The sequence below is a fragment of the Macaca nemestrina genome, chromosome 20, assembly GCF_043159975.1.
Source record: "Macaca nemestrina isolate mMacNem1 chromosome 20, mMacNem.hap1, whole genome shotgun sequence".
Taxonomy (NCBI): Eukaryota; Metazoa; Chordata; class Mammalia; order Primates; family Cercopithecidae; genus Macaca; species Macaca nemestrina.
Window position 1 is genome coordinate 60,437,904 of NC_092144.1, and position 20,025 is coordinate 60,457,928.

Consider the following 20,025-nt stretch of genomic DNA (forward strand, 5'->3'; position numbering starts at 1 on the left):
CCACCATCACCCTCTCTAACCCCCGTCCTGGCTGGGACTGCGTCACTGCAGAGAGAGTTGCAGAAGTGGGGCCTGTCCTGCAGCCCAGGAAGGTCGTTGCCCTCACTCCCCAGACCCAGGGCTCTCCATTGCACCCAATCCATCATGTCCTTCAGCTTCTGATGGAATCCAAGAGGGCAGAGAAAAGACATAGGTACTTCCTACCCCTTCCCCAAATTCTGGTGCACCCCCAGGCAGAAGCAGCGAATCCTAAGGTGAGGGACCCGGCTGGGGCTGGATGAGGCTCCTGGGCAATTGGGGGTGGGGTGGTGGAGGCAGGAGCGAGGGCTGGGTAGGCACTATGAGCTAGGTAAGGACCTCGGTCAGCCATCCTCCTCCACACTCTCCCCTCAACCCTGCTTTTCCCTTCTGCTTTTGACAGCAGCCAGGCATGGTATTAAGTGACCAAATCAGCGTTTTGTTGTTGTTGTTGTTTTGCAGAGGTCAGAAGTGTGGGAGAAGGTGGGGGCTGTGGGGAAATTTTGCAGAAGTCAGAAGTGTGGGAGAAGGTGGGGGCTGTGGGAAAAGGGGGCTGGAATAAGGAGGAATGTGCGATGCGACTCAGGATTAGAGTCAGGATTAGAGGCCATGGGAGGGGAAGAGGCAGCGGGCTGAGAGTAGCAGGCTGGTGCACACTCCATCAGGCCCTGGGAAACTTGGATGCCAGCACTCCCTCATGGCCCTCCACAGACCCCACCAGGATCTATGGGAGGATTTGTGAGCCTGGAGTCTCCACCCACCCATTAAAGAGGAGGGGGCTTCTGGAAGCCTCATGAGGGCTCCAAATACTGGACACTCACCTACGTTCACAGACCAGGGGGAAGCAGACTCGACTCTTGACTAGGGACACCAGGAGGGGACAGGCCAACGTCTACGTCTTCAGTTCCTTTCCCCACCCCTGCTCCTCCCAGTCCGTCCGTTCCCAGGCACTCAAGGCAGACAATTCCTGAAAGCTGCAACTCCTATCTCTGTCATCCTCGGCGTCCCCTGACAACCCTCCTTTCCCCATTACCCCAGGCCCTGGAATTGGGGAAGAGTCTTCCGCTCCCTGACTTCTAGGACCCCTTCCTTGTTCCTCTGCCCCCATTCCCACCCGGTTCCATTCGGAGCCTTGGTCTCCGGACACCAAAGGTGAAAATGTGACCACTCTCTGCCTACAATCCTTCGTCCCCTATAACGCTCCAAGTACCTTGGCCCCCAAAAGCTCAGAGTCCAGGGGAAATCTCTCCGCTATAATCTTTGGGTCCCTGGATCCCAAGTCCCCCGTCTCCAAAACTAGGATTCGGGCTGTCTTACCGCCCCCGGACCCTGAACCTTCGCCCCCTCCCCCGTACTCACCCCAAGTCGAGGCGAGGCGGGGATGGGGGAATCCGGGGCTCGAGATGGGGGGAGGGGTGACCCAGCTCCTGCAGCTCTGGGCAGCAAGAGGCTGCGGAGGGGGGAGTGACATCACCGCCGGAGGAGGGGCAGCACCGCTCCCCCAACCCAGGGGCTTCAAGCTCCGCCTTTATGGCGGACCCCGGGGTCCTGGAATCCCAAGGGAGAGAGGAGAAACAAGAGATGAGGTCCGAGGGAACGTTATCCCCGCCCCTTAGAACAGGAACTGGTAAACCCTTACCAATTACAGTCACCCCCCCACCCACTGCCACCTGTCGCTGCCGTCGCGACCTGTCGCCTCCCACGCATGTTGTGGCTGCGCCCGCCCCCGTCAGGGCGTGACCACGGCGTGGACTACAACGACCGTGATGCTCCACGGAGCTGGAAGCCTTTGACGAAAGGCAGCGTAGGCGAGGGGCTTGGTGGGACTCGTAGTACAAGACTCCTCACAAGGGTGCGCCCCGGAGAAAAGGAGTGATACCCTTCGCCTCCCTGTCTTCCTCAACTCCGTGCGTCCATGCACAAAGTTTTCTCTTCAAAAAGTACGCTCTGAAAAGAAGCAACCTAGGCAGGTTCGTTCAAGGGAAATACTGGGTTTTTACTGAGTAGCGTTAGGTCTGCTACCCGTTGCGCATGCGCATCACCTGGGCGTCACCCGCGGTACTGCGCCTGCGCGGTCTCGCGCCTTCCCAGGTCCGCTTGGCGAGAGCGAGGGCGAGCGCGCGCCAGGCCCACTCGTGCGCCACTCTTCATGTCCCCGCGGTCGAAGACGGCCACATACGCCCCCAAGAAAACGTCGCCGAGGATCCACACAGGTACTGGAGGCAAAGCGATGTCCAAGGCCCGGAAGCCGGACAAGCAGAGGCGGACGTCACCCTGAGCAAACTGCAAGGCGACAAGATGGCAACTGGGTGTCCAGGCGGCTGGAACCACCATTTCCCTGGGAGTCCGTGCTCTCTCTGCCCCCAGCCCCGGGGACAAGAAATGTTTCTGTGGCCCCTTCCAGCCCTAGTGATGTCTAACTCCCAGCTCCACCCTCCCAACTCCAGCCATATTACATCACTGTGGCGTCATTGTGACGGACACCTACCTGGATGACGTAATCCTGGGCCGTGAGGTTAAACCAGACCCCCCCAATGAGGAGTGAGACTGTGGGGAGCTTTGGGATTTCTGAGCACCGGATGATGTACTGGGAGAGAAGGGGAACAAGTGAAGACGGGAGATTCCTGCTCTGCTCAAATCCTGACCGTGGCTCCCCAGTGCCATGGGGTAATGTTCATATTGAGCACCTGGGTATTCAGCGTCCTGTGTGGACAGCCCTGTTGCCTAGGCTTCTCTCATCTAGCCCCAAACAAAACTGCATTATCATCTCCCCCCACCCCCACTTCACCATCCACTGAGCCACTTAGCATAGACACTTGGGAAGTATCTTTGCATCCTCCCACCACTCTCCAGCATGTCACTTAAGAATCCCAGTCCCCTCTGTCCTGGATATGCTCTAGCTACCTGCTTCCCATCCTCAGGCCCCAGTGTTCGCCATCGAATTGCCATCATCTTCCCCAGGACACACCCACCGGAGACTGGTACCTCACCTCCCCAGCCAGCAAGGGGATTCCCCCAATGGCTTCATGCAGGGCCCGGATCTCCTCAGTGGGTCCTATGATGACAGGTGTGCCTGTGTCCAGAATGGCAGCACAGCCCCGGGCACAGAGAGTCAGCCCTGAGCCCACCGTCACACTGAGGGGGAAGGAGGCAGTCATTAGAGGCAGGGACCTAGGAGTGCAGGCCCCCAGCCTCCAGCTCCAGACTCAGGAGACCAAGTCCCTCACCGCTCCATGTGGATCTGCCAGTAGGCGGGGACTGTGACTGGCACGAAGGTGAGGGGTGGGATGTAGTGTGCCGGGTCTGAGCCCCCCAGGACCAGCTCTCCTCCATCAGCCACTTCAGAGTCCCTGCAGGAGCAGAGTGTAGAGGTCAGTGTCACCGGCCCTCCCCTGCCAGCCCTAGGAATGGCCAGGGATGGGACTTCCTGCCACTTGGGTCATTTTTGGGGTTTTAACTGGGGCAGTGGAATGCAGACAGGGCCTAGATGTTGGGACTGGAAACAAGAAATGAAGGGAAATGGCACTTTTCTTTTTTTTTTTTTTTTTTTTTTTTTTTTTTGAGACGGAGTCTCACGCTGTTGCCCAGGCTGGAGTGCAGTGGCGCGATCTCGGCTCACTGCAAGCTCCGCCTCCTGGGTTCACGCCATTCTCCTGCCTCAGCCTCCTGAGTAGCTGGGACTACAGGCGCCCGCTGCCTCGCCCGGCTAATTTTTTGTATTTTTAGTAGAGACGGGGTTTCACTGTGGTCTTGATCTCCTGACCTTATGATCCGCCCGCCTCGGCCTCCCAAAGTGCTGGGATTACAGGCTTGAGCCACCGCGCCTGGCCGAAATGGCACTTTTCTTGACGGAAGTTAGGACTTTAGGACGATGGGTACTTCCTGAAGTGGAGAGGAGACTTCTTCGTTTGGCTGTAGAAGGTAGAGCTTCTGGGGGAAATTCCTGAGCTGAATATAGTAACCAAGCAGACCAGTGGAGTCTCAGAATTGGCTCGAAGGTGTGACTTGTGCAGGGGTGGGGTGGCTTCCTGGGAAGGTGCAGAGACTTTCTGAATTGCCTGTTGTGGTATCTAGAAAGGTGTTAGACTGGCTGGGCGCGGAGGCTCAAGCCTGTAATCCCAGCACTCTGGGAGGCCGAGACGGGTGGATCACGAGGTCAGGAGATCGAGACCATCCTGGCTAACACGGTGAAACCCCGTCTCTACTAAAAAATACAAAAAACTAGCCAGGCGAGGTGGCGGGCGCCTGTAGTCCCAGCTACTCAGGAGGCTGAGGCAGGAGAATGGCATAAACCCGGGAGGCGGAGCTTGCAGTGAGCTGAGATCCGGCCACTGCACTCCAGCCTGGGCAACACAACGAGACTCCGTCTAAAAAAAAAAAAAGGTGTTAGACTTCCTGAGCTGGCTGAAAGTGATGGGAATGGGGCTGGAAACTTCCCAGAAGAGGTAGGTGAATGGGATCTACCAAGAGGTGGGTGGAATTTCTTGAGTGGGTTGGATGTCAGGGTAACTGAGTGGGCATTGGACTGTGTGTGATGGGCCCTGGGAGGGAAAATGAAGACTTCTCAGATGGTGGGTGGAACTTCTGAGCATAAGATTGACCTTCCTACCAGGTAGGTGGGGCTTTGTGAATTCAATCAGGCATTTCCTGACTTCTGGTCGGTGTTATCAAATGGGATTTGAGCTTTATGGTGAAGAGAAGTTTCCTGAATATTTGGTTGGGTGGAGCATAGAATTTCCTAGTTTGATTTTGAAATCATGTTGAAATCAACTGAACACATGTTGAACTGATGGTGAGTTTCTTTAGTATCTTAAGTTGTCACTTAAGCTCTGGGACTTATGAATAGGGTTGAGGTGTTTCTTCTGTTAGGTAGGTGACTACTGCCTGAATGAAGGTTGGGATTATTATTATTTTTTTTTTTAGACAGAATCTCTCTCTCTCACCCAGACTGGAGAGCAGTGGTGCGATCTTGGCTTACTGCAACCTCCACCTCCCCGATATAAGCAATTCTCCTGCCTCAGCCTCTCAAGTAGCTGGGATTACAGGCATGTGCCACCACACCCAGCTAATTTTTATATTTTTAGTAGAGACAGGGTTTCGCCATGTTAGCCAGTCTGGTCTGGAACTCCTGACTTCAGGTGATCAATCTGCCTTGGCCTCCCTAGGTGCTGGGATTACAGGCATCAGCCACCATGCCTGAACTGGGACTTTTTTTTATGGAGTAAGAGACTTCCTGAAGGAGGGCCTCACTTCCTTCTGGGGAATAGGAGTCACAGATAGGTGCACCCTCCCCAGTACCTGTTGAGGTAAAAGGAGAAGACAGGCTTATCCAGTAGCCCCTGCTCCACCAGTACATCCAGCGGGGGCGGAACTCCTTCCACAGCCAGAATGGGAAAACCGAGGCCCAATATCCCATCAGGGCGGGAAATAGTGAAGACCAGGCTGGATTCCCACAGAGCTTCCCCGAAAATCACGGATGCACCCTTGATTCCACCAATCTAGGGGTAGATTGAGATGTGACCAGTTACTTTTAGGAGGACAATAACCTCCTGTCCTGAGGTCTCCCAAACCAAAGCATTAATCCCAGGTCTGGGGACATCTGGACCCAATTCCCCGACTGCTTAGCAGACTTTGCCTCTGGACTTGACAGAATTCTTATCCCTTCACCCAGGAGCCCCTCCCCCTCCTTGAGAAGCCCCATCCATTGGCTCAGGAAGCCCCTCCACCTCAAGCACCCCCCTAAGCCAGATGATCTTAGACAACGGGGTTCTCCCAGGCTCGAGGCTTCCTGGAGTCAAAGGCCACTCACAGTCAGCTTGTCCTCACTCAGGATTCCATCTACCCGCCCAGTTCCATATTGAATGGCAAACTTGGTCCCATTGGGCTGGAAGGAGCTGGAGGCATTGGGATTGAAGCGGTGGTGGAACCCTAGGTCAGAAGTCAGAGAGGGTCACTTTGGGAGGGGAGCTTTCCAAATGCCTTCTGCCCCTTTAACCTTCTGACCTTTGAGGGTGTCAGAAAAGAAGAGTTCCTCAAAAACCTGTGGGAAGCTGAGGTCCAGCCCCGCCTTCTCCCTTCACCCCCACTCAGCCTTATTCTCCCACATAGAAGCTCACAGCAGGGCACACTGAAGAAGTGGCATCTCCTGGACGGGACCCAGAGATTGGAGGAGCCAGTGTCAAAGACGACAGTGAAGTTTTGTGGAGGCGTTCCCAGCCCAATTTCCCCAAAATACTGGGCCTGATGAGGCAAAAGAGGAGACAGACTCAGTAAAGAGTTTGGCTTGAGGGCACAGGGGTGGGGGCTGTGTAGGGCTGTGACTCACATCCAGGAATTTGGAGAGAGGTACCAAGGCAGGCTTGTCCCCAGGAGATGGGGCCCCCAACCTGGGGAGCTTTGCTGGTTTTCCCCATCCCCTCAATAGGTTCAAGGTCCTGAGTCCAGGGTGGACTCTACGAAGGGGGATCCTGTAGAGTAAGAAGATGATGAGAATTAGGAAGCTGCCCTTCCTGGAGACCCTCTAAAATAGACTTACCCAAATGGAATATGATGACAGATTCAACATCTCCAAGGGCTACAATAGGAGTCATTACCAGAAACCCTACAATAACAACCTCCAGGAAACCCTAGCACAGATACCATGATGACAAATATCCCCAAAGACTTTACAGGGACACACCATCCCAAACAGAACTTCCCAACGGTATCCAAGTCCTTCACATAAGCCATTCCCAGGAACTGATATGCTCAAAGGTTTCCCAAGACCCTAACATGAAATCTAACCTTTGCAAAAGCCCTCAGATGGTGGCCCTTGCATGCTTCAGTTCATGATGTTGGAGACTATTTTCCCCATCCTTGGGGGAAAAAAATGTAAGCATCAAATCTTAATTTCACTTTTTTTTTTGTTTCCCTGCAACCTCTGCTTCCCAGGTTCCAGTGATTCTCTTGCCTCAGCCTCCCAAGTAGCTGGGACTACAGGCACACACTACCAGGCCCAGCTAATTTTTGTATTTTTAGTTGAGACAGGGTTTCACCATGTTGGCCAGGTTGCTCTCAAACTCCTGACCTCAGGTGATCCACCCGCCTTGGCCTCCCAAAGTGCTAGGATTACAGGCGTGAGCCACCGCGCCCGGCGTTAATTTCACTCTTTACACTAAAATACATCTGAGATATCAAACACTTAATGGGAAAAGTAAAATTATAAGAGCACTTTGGGAGACCGAGGCAAGCAGATTGCTTGAGCCTAGGAGTTCGAGAGCAGCCTGGACAACATGGCGAAACCCCATCTCTACAAAAAATACAAAAATTAGCTGGGTGTAGTGGCACAAGCCTTTAGTCACAGGTACTTGGGAGGCCAAGGTGGGAGGATCATTTGAGCCTGGAAGGTGGAGGTTGCGGTGAGCTGAGATCATGTCACCGCACTCCCACCTAAGCAAAGCTCTGTATAAAAAATAAAATAAAAAATAAAAAAGACACAGAAGCAAGTAAAATGTTTAACTCTGGAAAGAGGGCAGCTTTTCTCTTCTTTTTTTTTTGGAGATGGAGTCTCGCTCTGTTGCCCAGGCTGGAGTTCAGTGGCTCAATCTCACCTCACTGCAACCTCTGCCTCCTCGGTTCAAGCGATTCTCCTGCCTCAGCCTCCCAAGTAGCTGGGATTACAGGCATCACCATCATGCCTGGCTAATTTTTGTATTTTTGTAGAGACGGTATTTCACCAGGTTGGCCAGGCTGGTCTTGAACTCTTGACCTCAGGTTATCCGCCCGCCTCGGTCTGCCAAATTGCTGGGATCACAGGTGTGAGCCACCACCCCTGACTGCAACACAGGCTTGCTCTGTCACCAGGATGGGTGCAGTGGCATGATCTCAGCTCACTGCAACCTTCACTTCCCAGGTTAAAGTGATTCTCCTGCTACTTGGGAGGCCCAGGAATTCAAAGTTACAGTGAGCTATAATCATGCCACTGCACTCCAGCCTGAGCAACAGAGCAAGACCCTGTCTCAAAAAAGAAACAAAAAGAAAGACAGAAAAAAAAAGGAAAAGAAAAACTGGCACAAATACTAATACTCTTGCTACTACTATTGCTGGGAGTGATAAACTGCCCTTTGTCTCTGACTTGGGAGTCTTGGGTCTTCTATGAGCAGCCATGAAACTATGGCAAACTAACTTCATAGTTCTTGACACTCATTAGGAAAATGAACAAAGGACATAATTTGGAAAAGAAGTACAAATAAATTCTAAATACATGGAAAGATGTCCAGAATAGTCATCAAAAAAATACAAATGACAACAGTGAGAAACCTTTTGGCGAAGAACTGAGAATACTTACCATTGATTAGGTTTGGCAAATGTGTATCAAATGCTCAAAAATTATACCCACCATTTAACCCAACCCAGAATTTCATCTGTAGGAGATCCTTGGATGAGTGCACAAAGGTGTGTTTACGAGGCTGTGCCTAATTTTGGAAACTGGAGACAGACCAATGATGAACTGCCTTTGCAAAAACTATAAATGAGAAAATTAGGACAGTGAAAGAGATCCGATCTAAACAACCGCCATCTTGCCTTTAACTTCCAAACTACCCTTGGTCGTTCCTGGGCTTGGGCCAAGCTAACTTTAGGAGACAGTTTATAGTTTAAATGATAATAGTCCATCCCCAAACCTAAACCACCTTTGTAAAGCTAATGAAGTACCACCAGGATAGGAGGATGAGAGGAGCATTAAATTCTGCTAAGGTGCAGACATAAATGATTACCAGTCATTATTCCAGAGGTCAAAATATTTGCAACTTCCCCAATTACTCCTGCAGATTACATCAGTATTGTAGAACCTAAGACTGGTCTTTTGAGACTAAAGGTTTTTGCATTTCTGATGATGCCACCCAGACCTGCCAACCAGTCCTGTGGCTCCAGCCAGAAGCAGACTATTTTCCGGGCCCGTATGAATGATTACCTCCCTGACCAATCAGCAGCATCCATTCCCAGGCCTGACAAACTATCCTTGAAAAACCCCAGCCTCCAAATGTTAGGGGAGGCTAATTTGTTGTTTTTGTTTTGTTTTTTATGAGATGGAGTCTCACTCTGCCACCCAGGCTGGAGTACACTGGCGTGATCTCGGCTCACTGCAACCTCCGCCCCCTGGGTTCAAGTGATTCTCTTCCCTCAGCCTTCTAAGTAGCTGGGATTACAGGCAGCCACCACTATACCCGGCTAGTTTTTTTTTGTTTTGTTTTTTTGTTTTTTTTTTGAGACGGAGTCTCGCTCTGTCGCCCAGGCTGGAGTGCAGTGGCCGGATCTCAGCTCACTGCAAGCTCCGCCTTCCGGGTTTATGCCATTCTCCTGCCTCAGCCTCCCGAGTAGCTGGGACTACAGGCGTCCGCCACCTCGCCCGGCTAGTTTTTTGTATTTTTTTTAGTAGAGACGGGGTTTCACCGTGTTAGCCAGGATGATCTCGATCTCCTGACCTCATGATCCGCCCGTCTCGGCCTCCCAAAGTGCTGGGATTACAGGCTTGAGCCACCGCGCCCGGCCTATACCCGGCTAGTTTTTATATTTGTAGTAGAGACGGGGTTTCATCATGTTGGCCAGCTGGTCTTGAACTCCTAACCTCAGGTGATCCACCGGCCTCGGCCTCCCAAAGTGCTAGAATTACAGGCGTGAGCCACCATGCCCACCTCTGATTTGAATAATAATAAAACTCTGGTCTCCTGTTCAGCCGATGACTCGGCATGAATTAAACTCTTTCTCTATTGCCATTTTCCCTTCTTGATAAATTGGCGGTATCTGGACAGCAGGCAAAAAGAACCAGCTGGGCAGTTACAACGGCCAACAATGGGCACAGCTTAGTTCTGCTTTGGAGCATACATAGAATGGAACTCCATTCGACCGCGAAGAAGGAGGAAGTAGCTGTCTATACCAGTCATTCTCAAACTTTAGCATGACCCCAAATCACCTACAGCAGTGGTGTTGGGCAAATCTTTGTGTAGCAGCTTTGCAGGCCTGCGGTCTCTGTTGTAACTATTCAACTCTGCCAAGATAGCATGAAAGCGGCTGCAGACAACAGACAATGCAGAAATGAATGTGCATGCTGACTCCATTTTTTTTTTAGAGTCAGGGTCTCACTCTGTTGCCCAGGCTGGAGAGCAGTGGCACGATCATGGCTCACTGCAGTCTCAAACTCCCAGGCTCGAAGATCATCTTGCCTCAGCCTGCCAAGTAGCTGGGACCACAGGCCTATGCCACCACATCCAGCTAATTTTTTTCAGTTTTTGTAGAGATAAGCTCTTGCTAAGTTGCCCAGGCTGCTCTCAAGTTCTTGGCCCCAAGCAATTCTCCTGCCTCAGCCTCCCCAAATTTTGGGGTTACAGGCATGTAATCCTGGGGTTACGGCTGTAATCCCAGCACTTTGGGAGGCTGAGGCGGGCAGATCACGAGGTCAGGAGTTCAAGACCAGCCTGGCCAACCAATATGGTGAAACCCCATCTCTACTAAAAATACAAAAATTAGCCAGGCATGGTGGCACGTGCCTGTAATCCCAGCTACTTAGGAGGCTGAGGCAGGAAAATCACTTGAACCAGGAGGTGGAGGTTGCAGTGAGCCGAGACTACGCCACTGCACTCCAGCCTGGCAACAGAGTGAGACTGTCTCAAAAAAAAAAAAAAAAAAGTCTGTCAGTGTTGGAGGATCTTAAAAGGGCTCTGGGCTGGACATGGTAGTTCATGTCTGTAATTCCAGCACTTTGGGAAGCTAAGGTGAGAGGATTGCTCGAGCCCAGGAGGTGGAGACCAGCCTAGAAAACATAGGGATACCCTCCTCTTTATAAAGACTTTCAAAAACTAGCTGGGCATGGTGACACATACCTGTAGTCCCAGCTACTTGGGAGGCTGAGGTGGGAGAATGGCTTAAGACCACAAGTTTGAGGCTGCAGTGAGCCATGATCTCACTACTGCACTCCAGCCTGGGTGACAGAGCAAGACCCAATCTCAACAAATAAATAAATAAAAGGAAAAAAAAATTTAAAAAGGGAGCTCTGAGCCGGGTGTGGTGGCTCATGCCTGTAACCCCCAGCACTTTGGGAGGCCAACGCGGGCAGATCACCTAAGGTCGGGAGTTCGAGACCAGCCTGACCAACATGGAGAAACCCCATCTCTACTAAAAATACAAAATTAGCCGGGGTGGTGGCACATGCCTGTAATCCCAGCTACTCGGGAGGCTGAGGCAGGAGAATCACTTGAACCTGGGAGGTGGAGGTTGTGGTGAGCCAAGATCATGCCATTGCACTCCAGCCTGGGCAACAAGAACAAAACTCTGTCTCAAAAACAAAACAAAACAAAACAAAAAAACAGTGGGGGAGCTCTGATCTTAGGAGATGTCAGAGTGGAGTCCTCAGAGTGAAAGCCCACTTTAGAGATCTGGGAAGCCAAGAAGAGTCAAGGATCCTGGGTGCCAGGTTTGGGAATCACTGAACCAGGAGCCCCAGACTTAAAGGGCAAAAAGCAGAGAATCCCTCCCAGGTTTGGGGGTGGCAAATGGGGTCACCATACCGAATCAGTGTGGCCCCAGCAGGCTCCACGTTCAGCAGAGGCAGCAGCAGCAGCAGGGGCAGCAGCCGTGGTGGAGACATCACTGGGGACCAGGGTGTGAACCCAGGCTTCCTAGTTTTCTCTCCCCTGTGACTCCACCCTGTTCATGCCCCACCTCCCGGTTTAGGAGGTGACCAAGACACAAGGTCTCTCAGCAGGTGACACAGGGGGACAAGGATTTTTTTGAAGATTTGTGCAGAGTATTTGCGTAGTGTCAGCAAAAGTTGTATCCTGTGTCCCTGGTGCTCCTCATTCCCTACTTGGGGGGTGGTGGTGGTGAGGTCTCCTCTGCCAGGACTGCCTCCCACCCTCCATCCTTTAGCCTCTGTCACTTTTACTTCTCACTTTCACATCACTTTTCTGCAACTTTTTAACCACAAGTGTTTCCTTGGCCAAGTGAGAGGGACCAGCAGGTATCTGTGAAGGGTCTAGGGAAGGGAGAGAGGAACTGGTTATAAGCCTACCCTCCCATATGAAGTGGGACTACCTGCATCTCAGGACCCAGACTCTTATTATTTTATTTGTAGATGAAGTATGTTTCTTGTAAGCAACAAAACATTGGGTCTTCTTTTTCATCCATTCATCCATTCTATATCTTTTTATTCGAGAGTTTAGTCCATTTACATTCAATGTTGTCCTTGATAAGGACATCCTCCTGCCATTTTGTTATTTGTTTTCTGGTTGTTTTGTGGTATTCTCTTCTTTCTGTCCTTCTTTGCTGTTATTTATTTATTTATTTATTTATTTATTTATTTATTTTTGAGACAGAATCTCGTTCTGTTGCCTAGGCTGGAGTGCCCTGGTGCAATCTCGGCTCACTGCAACCTCTGCCTCCTGGATTCAAGTGATTCTCGTGCCTCAGCCTCCCGAGTAGCTGGGACTACAGGTACGTGCCAGCACACCTGGCTGATTTATGTATTTTTTTTTTTTTTTTTGAGACGGAGTCTCGCTCTGTCGCCCAGGCTGGAGTGCAGTGGCCGGATCTCAGCTCACTGCAAGCTCCGCCTCCCGGGTTCACGCCATTCTCCTGCCTCAGCCTCCCAAGTAGCTGGGACCACAGGCGCCCGCCAGCTCGCCCGGCTAGTTTTTTGTATTTTTTAGTAGAGACGGGGTTTCACTGTGTTAGCCAGGATGGTCTCGATCTCCTGACCTTGTGATCCACCTGTCTCGGCCTCCCAAAGTGCTGGGATTACAGGCTTGAGCCACCGCGCCCGGCCTTTTTTTTTTTTTTTTGTATCTGTTGTATGTTTTTTGATTTGAGGTTACCATGAGGCTTGCAAATACTGTCTTTTTTTTTTTTTTTTTTTTTTTTTTTTTTTGAGATGGAATCTGTTACCCAGGCTGGAGTTCAGTGGCTTTATCTCGGCTCACTGCAAGCTCCGCCTCCCGGGTTCATACCATTCTCCTGCCTCAGCCTCCAGAGTAGCTGGGACTACAGGAGTCCACCACCATGCCTGGCAATTTTTTTTTTTTTTTTTTTTTTTGTATTTTTAGTAGAGACAAGGTTTCACTATGTTAGCCAGGATGGCCTCGATCTGACCTTGTGATCTGCCTGCCTCAGCCTCCCAAAGTGCTGGGATTACAGGTGTGAGCCACCGCGTCCTGCCACAAATACTATCTTATAACCCATTATTTTAAGCTGACAACATAAACTTAACACTGTTTGCATAAACAAACCAACAAACAATAAGAAAATTAATAAAAACTCTACACCTTAACTTTGTCCCCAACTTTTTAACTTTTTGTTGTTTGTATTTATATCTTATTGTACTGTCTATGTCTTAAAGAGTTGTTGTAGTTATTATTTTTGATTGGTTCACCCTTTAGTTTTTCTACTTAAGAGTAGTTCATACACCATAGTTATACTGTTATAATACACCATGTTTTTCTGTGTGCTTACTATTAGCAGTGAGTTTTGTACCTTCAGATGATTTTTTTATCACTCATGAACATGCTTTTCTTTCTGACTGAAGTACTCCCTTTAGCATTTCTTGTAGGACAGATCTGGTGGTGATGAAATTCCTCAGCTTTGTTTGTTTTGGGAGAGTCTTTATTTCTCCTTCATGCCTGAAGGATATTTTCAGTGGATATGCTATTCTAGTGTAGCAGGACAAGCCGTGGACAAAACCTCACAGACACTGAGATAGTGAAGGAAGTAGCTTTTAATCAGCTGGAAGCATTGGCAGACTAGCATCTTAAAATCCAAACTTGTTGACTGCACAATTTCTGTCCCTTTTAAGGACTCACAACACTAAAGATTTTACATGAAAGGACCGTGACTAATTGAGCAATCTAGGGGGTATGTGACAGGGGCTGCCTGCACCAGTAATCGGAGTGAAACAGAACAGAATGAGAAGTTTCACAATGTCCTTCCATACAATGTCTGGAATCTATGGATAACATCGGTTGCTAAGTCATGGGTTGAATTTTAACTGTCAGGCTAAAGTGAGGCAGGCCCAGGCCTGGTTTTGGGTCTGGTGCCTGGCGCCAGGCTGCCTGCCTTTGGTTTCGCTTCCTTGTTTCTTCTTAAAACAGGTACTGAGTATAAAATAGTATAGAACAATATGGGGGGGGGGTCTCTTTCTCTCTTCTCTCATTTCCTCCCTTTGAGACTCTCACTCATTTTATTAGTGGGAGTTCTCACTTTCATTTCTACTACTTATGTCTTCCTGTGCAGTAGATTGATAGTGGTTCATATAATATGCTTGTGCTGAAGCACTCTGGTGAACTAAGGTAGCCATGAAGCTTTTCATCATTTGAAGAAGTACAGGTAGCAAACAAGGGAGTAGTAAGCAGGTTCCTATTACTATTATACCTCCTATTATAAGACTTTTAAATCCTCCTATTGCTGGGAACCAATTTCCAAACATGGCCTCAGGATCAAATCCGTGCCACACTTGCACCGGCACATGTGCCAGTTTTGTTATATCTTTAATTATGTCTTCAACTACTTGCCCTTGATCATGTGTGTGTAGACAGCAATTAGTAAGGTTAAATTTTCCACAGACGCCTCCTTCAGCTGCCAGCAAGTAGTCGAGAGCTAGTCTATTTTGGTAGATAGCATTCCTCATCTAAGTCTCTTGCCAGGCAAGAAGAGTCAAGGCTTGACTGGTTTTATTAGTAATAAATTCTAGAACAGCTTGCAACTGTATGATTCGGTTGAGCATGTAGATGGGGGTCCGATATCCCTATAAGCCGTCTTGTGCCCAAGTGGTGGGCCCATAGTAGTGTATAATTCTTTCAGGGGGCCATTTGTCATCTTTCCAGTTACCTATGACTATGCTTCATTTCTTTGCGGGAAGCATAGACAGGGAATCCTAGGACTTTGCCTGTTTTTATGGGCAGTAGGAAGAAAGATGGTTTAATAGTGCCCATTACACAGCTACCTGTCCACTGATCAGGTAGCTTAGCATAGGCTCTATGTTCACATATCCAGTATAACCTGGTGGGGGCAGATCAGTCCTGGTGGAATTCTGGGTGGGCCTAAACAGTCTGCAATTTTGGAAATTTACTGAATGGATCTTTTTTCTGTGTAATTGGAACTCCACCATGTAACTGTTTTTGTGGTACCATTATACAGTTTTTGTCCAAGACAACTAAGCTGTCATACAGGATGAGTGAATTGTTTTTCTTCTCTAGTTATGCAATATTGTCCAATAATTGAGGCTTTTAGAACCTAGAAATTGTCACGGTAGTTCTTTTGGGCCACTTAGGAATTCATCAGGAACTGGGTCTGTAGGAACTCATTCTCGGGTTCCCATGGCCATTGATCTCCTGTGATGGTTCTTCCACAAACATCACATGAAGTGACTTTTAGAGACTGGGCTACATGCTTGGCTAATTGCAAAAACAAATTTCTAGTTTTTCCTGGAATTTCAGGTACTGGCACATTTAGTTCATCATAGAAAGTCTGAAATACTGGCTCTGGAGAGCATTTTCAAATCTCTCCTTTTATAAAAATGTTGACCTTACGGTCTAGTTCTTTTCCTTTTTTTTTTTTTTTTTTTTGAGACGGAGTCTCGCTCTGCTGCCCAGGCTGGAGTGCAGTGGCCGGATCTCAGCTCACTGCAACCTCCGCCTCCCGGGTTTACGCCATTCTCCTGCCTCAGCCTCCCGAGTAGCTGGGACTACAGGCGCCCGCCACCTCGCCCGGCTAGTTTTTTGTATTTTTTAGTAGAGACGGGGTTTCACCATGTTAGCCAGGATGGTCTCGATCTCCCGACCTCGTGATCCGCCCGTCTCGGCCTCCCAAAGTGCTGGGATTACAGGCTTGAGCCACCGCGCCCGGCCGTTTTTTTTTTTTCCTAATTAAAAGAGCCACATCCTGCTCCTAACTTATTGCTATTAATGAAGGCACAAGCATGAGATTTTAAGATTATGCATCTGGGCACCCCTTTTTCTACTGTTCTGGCTAATACTTTACTTGTCTCATTTATGAGTCCCCACCAGTCTTCAGTCCTTAATCTTATTTCAAAAACTATGGAAATGGGAGGTTCAGAGGGGTCATAGCACACATCGGGCTGGTCACTTCCTGCATTACAGACTTTGTACTGAGTGTTATTATACAAACATGTTCCTTTTGGAATTCCTAGGCATTCATAATAACTATAGAACAAAAAGATTGTCTTAACTTGTTGTCCTACCTCAGTGACCTGATATATGCACTGAAGGCAGTCCTCTGCGTGGGAAGAAGCAGTGGAAGCTTTTACCACACAAGTCCATGTTATAAGGAAGGTAAGTCCCACGGCGATTTTCCTCATGCTTCGGCCGAGCGTAGACCAGTCACCTTCCGGGGGTGACTGGAGCAGGGCTTGTCGTCCTCCTCAGGGTTACTTTGCGGGGATTGTCTAGGCTTGGTTTGGCTTCCCAGGTTCCAGTGGCTGCAGGCTTTATGCGGCTGTGGTGCATCCAGGCTGGAATTCCTTCTCTCTTCACAGCCGTGGGAGTGGTCAGGATAACCGTCTGGGGTCCCTTCCACCGTGGCCGTAAGGGAGCTGCGTTCCAGTCCTTGATCCACACACCATACGGTCACATGGAGAAAAAGGGTGAACTGGGGAGAATAAGCTGCCCTGGCACCTCTCATTTACCCAAGTTGAGATTGTCTGGGTAATTTTCCCCAAGGCCTGTAGTTGTTGCTGCAATTCAATTTCTTTTCTTTTCTTTTTGTTTTGTTTTGAGACAGAGTCTCCCTCTGTCACCCAGGCTGGAGTGCAGTGGCACGATCTCGGCTCACTGCAACCTCCGCCCCTCCAGGTTTTTAAGCAATTCTCTGCCTCAGCCTCTGGAGTAGCTGGGATTACAGGCGCGTGCCACCTCGCCCAGCTAATTTTTTTGTATTTTTAGTAGAGACGGGGTTTCACCATCTTGGCCAGGCTGGTCGCTGCAGTTCAATTTCACCCAACTCTTGGGGAGTACCCGGAAGTCCTCTCAGTATAGGAAGAGGCCTGTGATATAATATTTCATAAGGAGAGTATCCTGTTTTCTTAGAGGGGGTGCACCTAATTTTGAACAATACCATAGGAAAGGCCTGTATCCATTTTAATCCTGTCTCGTGACATACCTTCCTTAAACTATTTTTGATAGTGCAATTCATCCGCTCCACCTTTCCGGAACTCTGAGGTCAGTAGGCGGCATGTAGCTTCCAAGTGATTCCCAATACCTTTGCCATCCTCTGTACTAAGTCAGCCACAAATGCCAGCCCATTATCTGAGCCAATCCGCAGAGGCAGTCCAAACCTAGGGATGAGATCTCGAAGAAGCACACGGGTTACTTCATGAGCTTTTTCAGTTGGTGTTGGATAAGCCTCTACCCACCTAGAGTAAGTATACACTAGAACCAGCAAATGCTTGTTACCTCCACATTTGGGCATCTCTGTGAAGTCCACTTGAAGATCTCCCAAGGGAGCTGCTCCATCGGCTTGTATGCCGGGAGGCACAGAGGGGCCTTGCTTTGCATTGCGCTGTCAACGGGTAACGCATCGCTGCACTACTGTTTCAGCAAGAGCTGGCAAGTGTGAGATGTAGAAGTAGCAGCTTAACAGCTTTTCAAGTGACTCCTGGCCTAAATGGGTAGTTTCATGTACAGCCAGCACGACTGCGGCTCCTAGCAGCTGTGGCACAGCTATTCTCCCATCTGGTAACTTTATCCATCCTGCTTTTATTGTTTGTCCTCCCTCTGCCTGAAGAAAGTCCTTTTCCTCTTTAGAATGAGTAGGCACCAGATCAGGTATTTGAGGGAGTAGGGGGGCTGTGACTCATGCCCGGTAAGAAGGAGATACTGCTTTTCGTGACTCTGTGTCTGCTCGGGAGTTTCCTTGGCTCACCAAGGTGGAAACGTGCTGGTGTCCCCTGCAATGCATGACTGCCACCTTTTGGGGTTTCCATACTGCCTCTAATAATTGCAGAATTTCTTGTTGATTTTTTATGTCCTTTCCCCCAGAATTTAACGGGGCTTTTTCTTTATATAATGCTCCATGTACTTGAAGGGTTCGAAAGGCATATCGAGAGTCAGTATAAATGTTTACAGTCTTACCTTCACTAAGTTCTAGGGCCCAAGTTAAAGCAATGAGCTCTGCCTTCTGGGCTGAAGTGCCCTGAGGCAATGGTTTGGCTTCAGTAACATCATCCAAGGTTACCACCGCATATCCTGCACATCTTTCTCCTCGTGGATTGATGAAGCTACTCCCGTCCACGTATAACTCCCAGTCCACTAATACCCGTGGCTGGTCTTGAAGATCGGGTCTGCTAGAATAGACTGAGTCCAATACTTCCACACAGTTATGTTCGACAGGGCTGTCTGGTACTGGGAGTAAGGTGGCAGGATTCAGAGTGTTACAGACTTCAGTGGTTACGCGGGGGTTTTCACATAACAAGCTTTGGTACTTGGTTAATCTGGCATTTGTTAGCCAATGGTGTCCTTTGGTATTCATCAGAGTTACCACCGCATGGGGGGCCTTTATACTTAAGTTTTGTCCAAGGGTTAGCTTGTCTGCTTCTTGTGCTAACAGGGCTGTAGCTGCCAGGGCTCTCAGACAAGGAGGCCAGCCTTTTGAAACTCCGTCTAGCTGTTTTGAGAGGTAGGCCACTGGTCTTGGCCAAGGCCCCACAGTTTGGGTTAAAACTCTGACTGCCATTTTTTTCTCTTTCTGACACATAGAGCGTAAAGGGCTTTGTCAAATCTGGTAGTCCTAAGGCTGAGGCTGACATACGTTTTTTCTCTAACTTGCAAAAGGCTTGCTGTTGCAGAGGTCCCCATTCAAAAGGCTCCTGATCGCCCCTCTTTGTAACCCCCCCTTTGTTTGGCTAGCACCACAAAGTTTGGAATCCATAATCTGCAAAACCCCACAGCTCCTAGAAATTCCCTTACTTGCCTTCTGGTTTTAGGTTCTGGTAAGCTGCAGATGACCTGCTTTCTTTCTGACCCCAGGCTGCGTGCTCCCCTTTCTGAATAATGAATCCCAGGTAGCGTGCCTGCTGTCTGCAGATCTGAGCTTTCTTCTTGGACACCTTATACCCAGAGTCCCTCAGGTGTGGAAGCAGGACATCCGTCCCTTTTGCACACCTGTCTGCCATGGAGTGTCCTAGCAGAAGATCATCCACATACTGGAGCAAGACGCAGCCTAGGTCTTTAGCAGGAAACTTCTGGAGGTCTCAAGCCAGTACCTCCCTGAAAATGGTGGGGGAATTTTTAAACCCCTGGGGAAGCCGAGTCCAAGCGTACTGAGTGGTAACACCTGACCCGGATCTTCCCACTGAAAGGCAGGCAGCTTTTGGCGCTCAGGAGCCGGTCTGATGCTAAAGAAGGCATCCTTCAAGTCCAGACAAGCAAACCTGCTGTCCTCAGCTGGCAGCAATCCTAACGGTGTGGAAGGGTTAGGAACTGTTGGTGCAGAGTCACTGTAGCTTGGTTAGCCGAGCGTAAGTCCTGTACGGGTCGATAGTCCTTGGTCCCTGGCTTGGGAACAGGTAGGAGGGGGTGTTCCATAGAGACGGGCAAGGAACTGTAATTCCTTTTTTTTTTTTGAGATGGAGTCTCACTCTGTTACCCAGGTTGGAGTGCGGTGGCGCCATCTCGGCTCACAGAAAGCTCCGCCTCCTGGGTTCAGGCCATTCTCCTGCCTCAGCCTCCGGAGTAGCTGGGACTACAGGCGCCCGCCACCTCGCCCGGCTAATTTTTTTGTGTTTTTAGTAGAGACAAAGTTTCACCATGTTAGCCAGGATGGTCTCGATCTCCTGACCTTGTGATCCGCCCGCCTCAGCCTCCCAAAGTGCTGGGATTGCAGGCGTGAGCCAGCGTGCCCGGCCTCCCTTTTTCAATGTAATAAACAAGAATGCAGTAATGTCCTTGTGTTAGTCAGGGCTCTCGAGAGGAACAGAACTAATGGAATATATATATATATATATATATATATGGGAGTTTATTAAGTATT

The 20,025-nt window shown here is 49.5% G+C and overlaps 1 protein-coding gene and 1 long non-coding RNA gene across 3 annotated transcripts in view; one reads left to right on the forward strand and one right to left on the reverse strand.

Moving 5' to 3' along the window:
- Positions 1–1,993: 1,993 nt before the first annotated feature.
- On the reverse strand, positions 1,994–12,020 carry LOC105497160 (napsin-A-like). The gene is made up of 9 exons (XM_011767996.3): positions 11,559–12,020; positions 6,344–6,485; positions 6,135–6,258; positions 5,828–5,946; positions 5,317–5,516; positions 3,246–3,368; positions 3,009–3,153; positions 2,507–2,605; positions 1,994–2,301 (listed from the first exon to the last, which is right to left on the reverse strand). The coding sequence occupies exons 1-9, from the start codon at positions 11,636–11,638 to the stop codon at positions 2,068–2,070; spliced, it is 1,266 nt and encodes a 421-aa protein (XP_011766298.1). The 5' UTR covers positions 11,639–12,020; the 3' UTR covers positions 1,994–2,067.
- The window catches only part of LOC139360421 (uncharacterized), a 34,925-nt gene continuing 18,153 nt past the window's right edge, over positions 3,254–20,025 (forward strand). The window contains exons 1-3 of one of the 2 annotated variants that reach the window (XR_011617796.1): positions 3,254–3,389; positions 12,366–12,483; positions 16,246–16,331. This is a non-coding gene — a long non-coding RNA (uncharacterized lncRNA). The remainder of the gene's footprint in view (positions 3,390–12,365; positions 12,484–16,245; positions 16,332–20,025) is intronic. The other variant, XR_011617797.1, reaches the window with a different exon arrangement.

Coding starts and splice junctions, on each gene's coding strand:
- LOC105497160 (XM_011767996.3), bottom strand. CDS start 11,638: ATGTCTCCACCACGGCTGCTGCCCCTGCTGCTGCTGCTGCCTCTGCTG. Junction 3,154..3,245: donor TGGCAGATCCACATGGAGCG/GTGAGGGACTTG, acceptor CTTCCCCCTCAG/TGTGACGGTGGGCTCAGGGC. Junction 2,302..2,506: donor CCCAGGATTACGTCATCCAG/GTAGGTGTCCGT, acceptor GTCGCCTTGCAG/TTTGCTCAGGGTGACGTCCG.